We start from the raw sequence: 12,350 nt of genomic DNA, 5'->3' as shown, positions 1-12,350 counted from the left end.
CCGCCTCTCCTGTGACCCTGCCACGCACTCCTCGCATAGCTAACGGCATCTCAGCCCGTTTGAGTACCCACACATCTGTAGGTTCCACTGCCACCTCTGTCCATGCTCAGGCAAGGCCGTCTGCATCTCAAGGTCCACTTGCCCTTCCAGGCCCTTCTTATGCCAGCAACTCTCCTCTGATTGGCAGAATTAGCTTTGTCAGGGAGAGGCCATCTCCCTGCAACGGCAGAAAAATCAGAGTGTTGCGTCAAAAATCGGACCATGGCGCCTACAGCCAGAGCCCAGCTATCAAAAAGCAGCTGGACAGACACCTTCCTTCCCCGCCCACGCTGGACAGTATAATCACAGAGTACCTTAGGGAGCAGCATGCCCGCTGCAAGAACCCTGTTGCCACCTGTCCCCCTTTCTCGCTCTTCACTCCCCACCAGTGTCCTGAGCCAAAACAGAGGCGCCAAGCGCCAACTAACTTTACCTCACGGCTGACCCGCAGGGCAGCCTTTCCGAAGTACGGAGGGGTGGATGGTGGCTGCTTTGATAGACACCTTATATTTAGCAGGTAAGGAAGAAAAATGCTTCTTGATCGCTGTCAGGACATACCCTGTGCCAAAAAGCCTTTCCTGGATTCAGGCTGTGTGGTCCCACAGTGGAGTATTTGTGAAGAGAAAAGCATCTTAATTCAACGGTGACAAGTGGGAGAGCCTTAAAAGGCGTGTTTAGAAGTTGTTCTGTTTCTCTTGTTCTTAGCACTGACCCTTAGTGCATAAAGCACACTGTATTGTCAGTGTTATGTTAATTCATTAGCAACATTGACTAATGAAGCTCATAGCTCTTTATTCTCCATTGGCAGGTAAGTATCTAAGGCCAGTTTTGCCTGAGAGTGTAGATAGCCTTGAGGGTGGTTGGCAGGACAGCTAAATAGGTATTTTGCTCTTAGAGCTGAATCTGCAGCACTGCAAGTTGCCAGCCTTTTTACATGGCCTTGCTTTGCTGAGTTTAAATTCGAATGTGATGTAAAATTTATAAAAAATAATATGATACATAGAGGAAAGCGTCTCCTCAGTGAACCCAGTATCACCTTGGGAAATTATGATGACAGGAGGTCATTTGGCTAATGTGCCATGTCTTCTTGAGTTGAGTTTTTCAGAACTGTTAGAAAATTTTTTGCTAGCTGTCTGTATGTATCCAGATGATGGGAATACAGAGTTTCTATCAATCCAACTTTGAAAACCAACTCCAAGTGCTTCAATTAGTGATGTGCTTTAACTGAAGTACTTAACAGTGCAAAGCAAACCCTGAAGCGTTGCGAACGCTGTTGTAACGTACTCACTTGAGTGCTAGTCTTACAACTGACACTTAGCTTGTCCTACGAGAAAGCTATAATTTGTACCTGCATGATTTTTAAGGACTGGGTTTAATACCACACAGCACTTCAGTTTTGCTTTGCTTCTCACTTTCGGGTGACCCTTGTATTTCCACCTTCCCTAGGTTCCGTCCGATTTCTGTGTTCAGGGAAGCAAATGAGGATGAGAGTGGCTTTACCTGTTGTGCGTTTTCTGCAAGAGAACGGTTCTTAATGCTGGGCACTTGTACAGGGCAGTTGAAACTCTATAATGTATTCAGTGGACAGGAAGAGGCCAGTTACAACTGCCATAACTCTGCCATCACGCACCTTGAGCCATCCAGGGTAAGTAATCCAAGACTTATTCTGAGTTTTAGCAGTCTCACAGTCTAAACTCTGCTATGTTTTGGGCCCATCTGGATATGTACATCTAAATTCACCTACTGGCTGGTCTGCAATGCCTGTCGTTAAAGGACTTGTAATGGTTACTAGTCCTGCTCTGTAAGTTCTACAACTATTATTTTTCTTCCCAAGATAATAGAGAAGATGCATTGTGGCTTTGTACCTTCATAAGTAAGGAATAGAAGGTCTGGAAGTGGATAAATGCTTAAGCTGGCTATGTGTTTAAGATAAATGTGAGATACAAATGTCAGAGTTTATATAGCCTCCCTTTGCTGGAGAATGAAATTTTTTGGGGGTGGATGATCCTAGAAAGGAAGAAAAGGTAACTGATTTATAAGCAGAATGAGCTCACAGGGCATCAAAATTCAGGCATGGATTATCCTGATTTTGTCTGCTGTTAACATCTTAGATTGTTCCCATTGTTATCTGTTGTGTTTTCCTTTGCCTGCCAAGAGCTCTTTAGATAACATGTAGTATTAGATTCCTAGACTTAATCCCCACAGGAGCAGTTTAGTAAGCACAAAATCTGCTATTTGTTCCTAAATTTATCTTGTAAGTGTAAGTTGAAGTGTACAGGTAAAATGATAACCTCTGTTCTCCCTGGTGGTCTTTTCTGCCCACTCTCATCTGGAAATACAGGATGGATCTTTATTGCTGACATCTGCTACGTGGAGCCAGCCTCTGTCTGCATTGTGGGGAATGAAGTCTGTCTTTGATATGAAGTAGGTATTTGCTGACCCAGCTGTGGGGTATGTTGCAGTTAGAACCATGCACTATAGACAGAAACCCTAAGAACAAACTCTATGGAAGAAGGGTACAGCATAGCTCTCACAGCCTCTCGTGAAAAAATAGAATGTGCTCCCTTTCTTATATTTTGTATTTTCCCAATTTTATTGGGTACAGGCAGTTTTGCTGACTTCTAACTACCTAAAGTCCTATTTATGCAAGATAGATCACTAAAATAACTGCTGTCCCTGAAGGCAAAGAAATACTTTTATATTTTTATTCTCATGCTTGTAAACTATCTTGACAACCTTTCTGTGGCGAGTTACAGGATTTTACTAGCACAGTGATTTGCATGGTGAAATTTTCAGACCTGGACACAAGCTATTTCAGACCTGGAGAAAGCCATTTAAAATAGATCTCAGTATTTACCATTGTTCCTTCCCTTAAGGGTGAAAGGCTCTTCATTTTTAAAAGGTTTGACTGCTGTCTACCTTAGCTGTAAGCAGCAGTTTTGGTGTGACCTGTTTTAGGTCAGTTAGAGGACCTTTTTCAGAAAAAAAGTTTAATGTGCCTCAGGTCTGCATGTGTGTTCCGATGTTCATGATGCCATTCATTGGCCTCTCCTCTAAACCGTGTTAGTTTATGGCAGACCCTGTTGATGACAAGTCATGTGAATTAGCTGCTTGTGGTTTTTTCACTGATGTGCTGTAAAGGCTCTGTCTGTGATGGACATTTTCCTGCAGATGCCGGGGGAGCATTTTAGCATTGTAGTATGCCATGGTGAAGGTGAAGGAAAGTCTTTTCTACCATTTTTTCTGCATTTTGAAACCTCTGCTGGAGGTGTTGAGGTCAAGTTTGGTTCACATAGGTGACTTGAATCTGCAGTTCCTTGACCTTTTTATTGACTCTGTCTCCAGGCATTCCTTCCCTGATGACCACTATGTGGAGTTCAGCAAGCACTCTCAGGATAGGGTCATTGGCACAAAAGGAGACATTGCCCATGTAAGTACCAGTAAAGGTTGTGGTTGTGAAGCTGTGACAAGAATATAATTCTTCATAGGACATTTATTAACAGATCTGGGTGCTGTGATGCTCCCTGTAGCTGACGAGCTAAGAGGCTTTACTGGAAAGCTTTGAAAATGCCAAATACTTTCTCCCTGTGTCTAAGGGTATAAACCTGACCATTCCAAACCAACTGAGGCACAAGCAGTGGGCAGTGTGGTGCCTCTGGTGTTAGTGTTCTGGGCAATTGGAGAATCTGCTTTGTTTTGTTCATTTCAAAGAGATTGTGCAGGACTTTTAATTTTTTTTTTCCTCTGAAGTTTGCTTCTTTGCCTTATGTTTAATAATAATACTAAGTTCACTGTAAACAGGAGCTCAGTCAACAGCTGTAGGAAATAGCCTCTTAAAAGTGTCCTTCTTTTGCCCTCCCCAGATTTGCAGCTTACTTTTGGGTAATTTAATCTCATCTAATGTATTTTCAGAGAAGGCTGATGTAGCGTTTTGTATGAATACCTGCAAATTTGACAGACACAGGCTTCAGGGTGCTTCTGCTGCTTCTCAGTGCTAATTTGCATTCACTATAGGCGCTGTCTCTTGAAAGAGTATTTGCATTAAAAATTGTCATGAAACATAACTTACACAAATTATTTACGGTTCTACTTAATGCTCTGATTTGTTTAAGCAAGCTATTCATTCCTGCCCAGTTTTTAACTTGGATTTATCCAATAGTCAGTTCAGTTTGTGTATTGTGTTTATCTGGTAGACAGATTGGTTTTCCAGTTCTAGAGGATTTTTTCCTAAGTTTGAATGAGAGCTAGGCTCTGAGGGATGTTACAGATCAAATTTGTCTGAGAAGGTGGTCACAAATCCTTTGTACCAGTTAAAGCCCTTTTACCTTCCAATAGTTTGTAGAGGCAAAGCTCAGAAAGTTGCCTTTCTATGTAAATGCCAGAAATTTTAACTCCTTTTCTATAGTTTCTGGGTTTTTTCCCCGCTTCATGTGCCTTGGAGTTTTTATGTTTGTAAATACCATCTGCTCCGAAAGCAGTTCTGTTTCTGAAACTGTTTCTGGCTAAGTGGTACCTTGTGACTGCAGCTTCACAGCCCACTTTTCATAACAGGGTTAGTTTCTTTGAAACTCATCCTGACCGTAATGAAATACATCAGTGAACCTGCAGTAAGCAAAGTACTGGCCAAGGCATGTAGCGAGGCTTGGTTCCAGCTGTGGAAAACTTTTAAAGGGCTGGTCGGAAAGGTTATCTTTGGAATGCTCTCACTTGAAATGGAGAAGCAAAATGGGAAACGGGGTGATTCAAGAAACAATCTAAAAGGGGGAGCATGGGGTGATCTTAGGCGCAGGTATGTTACAAATTGTGACTAATCTTTCTTTTTCTTTTTAATCTAAAAGATCTATGATATTCAGACTGGCAACAAGCTATTGACTCTGTTTAACCCAGATCTTGCCAACAACTACAAGAAGAACTGTGCCACCTTTAACCCCACTGATGACCTTGTCCTAAATGATGGTGTCCTCTGGGATGTCAGATCGGCACAAGCCATCCACAAGTTTGACAAATTCAACATGACCATCAGTGGTGTTTTCCATCCCAATGGGCTAGAGGTCATAGTCAACACAGAAATTGTATCCTTTGGCCACCGTGGTAACTGATGTGCTGGGACCTAAAGAGTTTGTGTTGATAAACAAGTGGCTGTTTGCAGAAGTTGTGTGCAGTCTGCTGCGTGACACGTTGTGTATGGTGATAGCAGTTTTCATCTGTAGATCAAGTAAGCAGGGACTGTCAGACAGCTAATTGAAATCTAGATTCTGCCGCTGATATGCCCTGGAGGAAATGCTGAACAGAGAGAGAGCAAGAGAGATTTTTATTTTCTAATATTCTCTGTGGTACTTCTCTCTTCCCATCCCTTACCAAGATCAACCTTGAAGTGACTGCAGTAACCTCTCGTGGCTGGGAAGGACGTTTTGATTCAGGGTTTTTTCATTTTGAACACTTGGAAGGGATTGTGGTGCTAGAATCTGACACCAGTTCTGTCATATTTGCAAAAAGGTGGCAGTGAGGTTTCTTAAACACAATTAATCAGTTGTCCGTCACTGTTGAAAAGGAAATAGAAACTGTCAGTTACTTGTTGCTCCTTAGCCTGTATTTTTTCAGTGGGACCTCCGAACTTTCCATTTGTTACACACAGTACCTGCACTGGATCAGTGTCGCGTGGTCTTCAACTATACTGGCACAGTTATGTATGGAGGTAGGACTTCTCAGTCTTGTATTGCTCTCCTTGGTCGCCTGTGGTTTGAGATAAGTAGATGCTTGTTCAGTGAAATTGGAAGCTTCAGAGAGTCTTGTCTAACTCCAGGCCTTACTGGCATGTGTGCACTGGAATTTTTTTCAAGATGTTTATGCTACATGTATTGCTGAAGAGGGGATTTTCTAACATTGGCAATATCACAAATAATTTGTGACATTAAAAATCAGCTTATTGAAAAAAAATGTGTATAAAGACAGATCTGGTGATGCTTTAGAAAATAATTTTGCCCTCTGTATTAAGTTTTAATGATCTTAAGTGTTAAGAAGTGTTAAGAAAGGCAGCTCTGGAAGGGTGGATATAACATGGGTCTTGCCAAGCTGTTAAATAAAAGGAAACTTCATGTCAGAGTCTGATTTGATCTTAAGTTGGTTAATTAATGATAGTGACGAATGGAAGGTGGATTTGTGGAGTAATCTCTCCTCCTATCAGCTATGTTGCAGGCAGATGATGAAGATGACCTTCTGGAGGAGAGAATGAGAAGTCCCTTTGGCTCTTCTTTCAGGACATTTAATGCAACTGATTATAAACCTATAGGTAAGAGAGGAGCAAATAGCTTGGTCTGGAGGTTTGGCTGTTTATTGAAAGTTCTGCTTAGAAGCATTCACTTCCTCCTCATATCCATATGTGACAAAACAAATTCTGCTACGACCTGTTCTGATTGAAGCACAAGAGTTGGGTTTCATGCTGGAATAGGTTCAAGCACCATATCCTGTTCAGTGCGTGAGTGCCTTACTAGCTACAGTTCAGCAGTCTGGCTTTATTTTCCTTTCCTCTTTCCAAGTAGGGCATAATCTGAGACAGTAGGTCATTTGGCCCAGAAGTCATTAGTCTCAGTTCAAGAAGGGATTTTTTCTTTACCCTTTTATTTTTTTTTCTCCTCCTTTTTCCAGCAGCATTTCTCCATGCTGGTAGTTCAAAATGCTGTCAGTTTGGCCTCTGGTTTGCAAAGCTCCTGGAACTGAGCTAATGGTTGCTACAGATATAAACAAATGTGGCTTTTGCTGTGGAAAGGAGACATGGCTCACAACTCGGTCCCTCCGTTGCCACCTATCCTGGAAGATTATCTGTTTGCTGTGCTTAGAGGAGCCTCTAAATGTATTAGCAAGGGAGGAGGCACTGTGCAGAGCAGGTTAAGAATTTAACTGACAATTTTTTTATGACAGTCTCCAACATTTCTATTCTGTATTGCAGGTTGATTTAATTAAAAATATTCATTTCACTTCTATTTCAGCTGTTGTTTCTTGTCCCAACATTTTATTATCTGCTTTTAGACATATATTGTTAGATCTTTCAGTGAGCATTAGTAATATGCAGTTAACTCTTGAGTTTCTTTTCTGCTGTTTTCCAGCTACCATTGATGTGAAGCGGAATATCTTTGACCTGTGCACGGACAGCAAGGACTGCTATCTTGCTGTCATTGAGGTAAAGGAGCTAAGAATAAACTCTTGTGATCTGGGTGCAGTGCTTTTCGTTTCTTTTTAAAACCTTCAGAAGTGATGATTCTGATGCTCCTACTGCTGAGTACATGTCCTAATCAGTGGTGGTGTTTGATGATGGAAAAGGTGCTGCTATTTTTCTGTTGTCCACCCACAGCAGCCTTGTTTTTCTGGCTCCAGTTCTTTAATCTTTCAAAGACATTTGCCTCTCCTCTTCGAACACTTCCCACTATAAAACGTGCAGGAGTTTTCCTTCTCATAAGCATAGAGAGAAATGTAGTTTTTTTCCTCTTAAAATGTGCACTGTATGGAATAACTGGCAAATTAAGTCTTCCTGGGGCTCCCCATGGAGCTTTCCGGTGAATCACTCATTCCTTTTTCACTTGTCTTCCTAGCAAAATCCCAGAAGCTAAGGATTTGGAGCAAAAGTAACTGACTGGTTTGCTAGGGGGGAAGTAAAGTAACTTCTGGTTTGTTAGGGGGGAAGTAAAGTTAAACTAATGGGTCCAGTTCTTTGCCCAATAATATGTTGTCAGTACTCAATTTCTTGAACCTGACTATGTATGTGTGGTGACTAATTAAAAATCCTGTTCACCTAATACTCTGAACTGCTGATCCTTACAGACCAAAAACAAAAAATTGAGTCAAGAATTTGTAGCAGGGTGAGAACTTCCTGGCTAGCTACTGGAGCTGGAGTTGTCAGAATTGTGAGGCCAAGATGATTTTTTTTTTAATAAGAGTCCTTGGAAATGTAACTCCTAGGGCTTGTGTGGCTGCAGTGTCAGACTGCTGCCTTCTGGAGCTCTTGCTCTCTAACAGCTTCTGCATTCTCTCAAGGTATGTGGTTCAGTGGTAGGATAGGGAGGCAGATTTGGAAAGGAAGTGGCGTGTGATGAGCTGAGAACTAACCCACAGAATGTTAAGGGTCCAGTAAAGGTTTCGTTGAGTCAGAGTGTAATTTATGTGTGGCAGAAAGTAGATATTTACATCACTCCAAGCTGATCTGTGAAACCAAAAAAGACTTGGTTTTAATGCTAATTTTACTGATGCTAGTAAATGGAAGGGAAGATTTTGGTCATATTTCTGTGCTGAGATCAGATGTAGCCTTGAATAGGAATGCTGAGCTTAATTCCTGGGACTAACCTCTATGGGCATCTCCTCTTCAGAATCAAGGGAGCATGGATGCCATGAACATGGATACAGTTTGCAGACTGTATGAAGTGGGCAGGCAGCGTCTGGCAGAGGATGAAGAGGATGAAGAAGAAGATCAGGTAAGAAGTACTCATTAACCTGGTTGTTCAAGAGTAGCTATTAGGCATCTCCATGTGAGAGGCCACAGGTGCAGGTATTGCCCATAAAGTACAGATGCCTCTTCTGGTCTCACCCAGTGTGAAGTAGATCACTGCCCTGTCAGTGTCAGCTAAATGCAGAACCTGTGTGAACAGTAACTTTGTGCACTGTAAATTGACATGATAATTTATATTTATTTCTTTAAGTGTTTCAGTCTTGATCAGAAACTTTACTATTCTGCTTATTTTTTAGAAAGAATTTTGACACCCAGTAGACACAGTAATGTTTTAAGTTTTCTTTTCTTTCAACTCCAAGTCTCATATTTGCGCGTAACTTGTCACTGAATGAGACACAACTTGTGACTAATGCAGTGAAACTGCACAGTGCTTCTACCCAACAGAATATTCAAGAACTTTAAAGAAAGCTGTAGGTTTGCATTGGGATGTGTTGGTTTGCCCTCTCAGATCAGCTGTTTCATCTCTGGCAACTTGACAGAAGAACTAAGAACTGCGATAAATTCCGCTCCTCAGGGTGCAGCTCGTGGAATACAGAATAGCCCAGAATAATTACTGGAGTATTAAAGACAAATTTGTAGCTTTTTGGGTGTCAGGTGTTTTGTTTTGGTTTTTTTTAACAGGCAGAGACCTTATGCTTCAATTCTCTAAAGATTTAAAATGCGTTACTTTCTGTTCTTTGGTGTCTGCATTCTAGTAAATCATATATTTGTATCTCCTGTGAGAAAAGCTGACTTCACCTTTTTCCAAAGAATGCCAGAAGGTAATATTTTGGTGGGGCTTTTTCCAGACTGTGTGGAAAGCTGGATTTCTTATACTGTTTTTGTCTCTGAATCTTCCTCGTGCTAAGTTAAAACTTACACTTTGTAGTTCTGAAGACTGGGTAGCATATCCCAGGGAAGACTAACTTCCTTTGCAGTTTGTTGTTGTTATTTCATGGTAATTCTGAGGTAAAGCAGTAGTTCTGTTTCACTTACAGTTTGCTGTCCTGTCCTCTCCACGTGCTGCAGGGTTGCAGTTGAAGGCTTGGCATTCTTATGAAATCATTGGTCACTGTTTCTATCACTAGATTGGGTGGGTTCAGTTCAGGAACTTTTAGGATAGGTGAAGAGTATAATTCCTTGAGAAACAGTGAAGGAGGTGGGGAAATTACTGTTGCTTCCGAAGTATTTCTATTTTCTAGCCATCCAGTGCTTGCCTCAGGCAATAGCTTCTATTTTGGTCTCTGCTTCCGCTAGTTTTGTTCATATTCAGTATATTTTAGTAAGCTTATTCACATTTCTTTGTAAGATCTCGAAAGACAAGTTAGTAGCAGCCATTGATTTTGCATGGTACAATGATTAACCGACAGCTATCAAGACACTGCTTTGCAATACTGCTGTCAAGTGTTAATTGGAGAGTTGTGTTTGTGTAAGAGGACACAGCCTGAATGCTGTTGGTTCCGGGCTGTAACACTGGGTACCAAGCAGAGGTGTCTGTCACCCATAAAGCGTGACTGGGGAGCTTCCTGTCTTGCAAATGGAGGTGGCCTCAGGCAGAGTTTCAGTGTGCTAAAAGCTTTTCTGTACGGGTTATGGAGTATTCAAACAAAGCTGCTCCAGATCAGTTTGCAGGCTCAGAGTAACTAGCTGATGTGGCATAATTGCTGCTTTTTATGGTCTTAATTTCTGGAGTGATAGATGTTTCCTAGAGAGTAACTTTTAGGGATGGTTGCAATCAAGTTTGTTTCATAGGAGAGATTTGGTTTTAATGTAAACAATACTCAGTTCAATCTATGTATATTTAATGAAACGTAAACCTTGTTCTCTGTCCCATAGCTGTTCACTGCTGTTCCACCAAGTTTGTTCTAGTTTTAGGCTTACAAACAGTAATGTCTCCATGGAGACATTCAGCATTGATTGAGCTTGAGTAGGTTTTCTAGAATAAAGACGGAATGTCTTTGGTGCACTTAAGGCCAGTGAGAGTGATTTGTTTCCTGATGAAGAGAATTCTTCTATGTATACATAGCTCACAGATATGTAGGTATTTACTACTTGCCTAGATGGTTTCTGCGATTTAGGCTTTGAAAAAATGGAAATAAACTTTCAGACTTGTTGGGACTTCTCACAGATATTCTAAACCACCTCATGGCTAAAAGAAGCTGCTTTCTGATCTTATTCATGAAAGTGTAGTGGGTGGAATCCATGTGAATCAGCATTAATCTGGTATCTCTTTTTGGTCAAGATTTTTAGAGCATACATTAATCTGTTTGTCCCTTGTATCTTCACTCCTTGACTGCATGTGTTTATATATACACTTCTGTATATGATCTACATGGGTCCACGAGTACAGTTTTTTGCCTGTACAGGAAGTAATAAGTACTCACAGAAGCATGTGTGATATAGGCAAGCCTTGCTTAGAAGATGTGTGATGCAGAATGAAATTGCTATAAAAATTGTGCTTGAGACACAGTAAGAACTGTGGAGAAAAATATCTGCCTGACACTTTTTGCTTTAAATTTGGATGCGTCATGATGTCAGTTTTGATGAGCATCAACGGATAGTTCTGTGACAGACTTTCGAAAAGCGAAATACGAAGAGTCTGTACAATGAACCTGGCAGGGCTATTTGCCCTATAGATACCTTTCAATTCCTTCTATTTAAGTGAAGAAACAAACCAACTGTATTACTCCCTCTTTCTCAAAGCAAACCTTGTAAAATCAACTGATCTGGTACATAATTTACCCTCAGACTGAACAATCGGGCTGTCTCGCTGGCTTGTGCATGTACTGCTGCAGTAAGTGCTTATGGTTCAGTTTGAAATGCTCAAGAACAGCACCCCTAGAGCAGGGCTCTTCCTTGGCTGTTACTCTGGCCTTTCACAGGTGCTCCCTGGAAAGCTGCTTTTTCCTGGGTACGGCCAGGATGCCAGAGCTGTCAAGCCTTGTTAAACAGAACAAATGTTAAATGGATATTGATACTCTGGTCTGTGCTCACTACAGTAGCGGAGGGAAGTGAAGGTGTAACATACTTCGCAAGAGCTGGTTTGTGAGCTTTTTTTGTTGGATGTTTTAATCCCCAAAGGCTAGTCTTTCTGCCTTGAACTTTCATGAGTTCTGTGTATTATTTCACTGTTGGGGGAGTATCTAAACGGATCCGACAGTGACCAACAGTCTTACTCACAAGTATTTTCAAACTATTAAGTCTGTGGGGAAATAGGCAGAGTTTCCTATTCTACAGTCCTGCAGCAAGATTCTCCTCCTCTTCCTCCTGTATTTGCTGCTGTTTTGATACATTCCTTCCTTTAGCAAAAATAAGATGGGTATCTGAGCTACTGGTACAGATGCTGGACTATCTTTTGGTTGTTAGCTTGTTTAATTCTTACTTTACTTTTTTGGCTCATTAGTATCCACTTCAGTGAAACCCCCTGAGGTTTCACTCAGTAACCTCCTATCTTCTGTAGTGAGGCAGGCCAAGAATTTCAGAGGAAATTGTACAAAGGAAGTGAAGGTACTGATCTGGCCTAGAAAGGGGCATGGCAGTTGCTACAGGCTAGAAAAGGAGACTTCTCTAATATTAAGTGATCAGAAAAGCTAAAACCAAGGGAACTGGCTGACCATAGAACAGACTGAGAACTGTGAAACTGAAGTCTGAATGACATGATCTTCTGAGTGGATTACAGGATTTTCAGTCTGTGTTTTTACCTCTTAGTTTTTCTTTCCATATGAGTTCTTTAAGGCCTATTTTTCTCTCTAGTACATGTGGATGATGTTACATCTGTGAGGCCTCAGTAGTACTCTCAGTTCCTGTCGTGTTCTGAGAGATTGATGGTTCAGCA

General features: G+C 41.3%; 1 protein-coding gene across 1 annotated transcript in view; it reads left to right on the top strand.

Annotated features, from left to right (window-relative positions):
- The window catches only part of VPRBP (Vpr (HIV-1) binding protein), a 46,464-nt gene that overhangs the window by 21,276 nt on the left and 12,838 nt on the right, over positions 1-12,350 (top strand). The window contains exons 14-22 of the mRNA XM_010140820.1: positions 1-556; positions 1,486-1,684; positions 2,381-2,463; positions 3,385-3,469; positions 4,878-5,111; positions 5,641-5,734; positions 6,224-6,328; positions 7,143-7,216; positions 8,397-8,501. Coding sequence (XP_010139122.1) covers positions 1-556; positions 1,486-1,684; positions 2,381-2,463; positions 3,385-3,469; positions 4,878-5,111; positions 5,641-5,734; positions 6,224-6,328; positions 7,143-7,216; positions 8,397-8,501 — 1,535 coding nt within the window. The remainder of the gene's footprint in view (positions 557-1,485; positions 1,685-2,380; positions 2,464-3,384; positions 3,470-4,877; positions 5,112-5,640; positions 5,735-6,223; positions 6,329-7,142; positions 7,217-8,396; positions 8,502-12,350) is intronic.

Source organism: Buceros rhinoceros, unplaced genomic scaffold, assembly GCF_000710305.1.
Source record: "Buceros rhinoceros silvestris isolate BGI_N320 unplaced genomic scaffold, ASM71030v1 scaffold32007, whole genome shotgun sequence".
Classification (NCBI taxonomy): Eukaryota; Metazoa; Chordata; class Aves; order Bucerotiformes; family Bucerotidae; genus Buceros; species Buceros rhinoceros.
This window is presented reverse-complemented; position numbering and strand designations above follow the sequence as displayed.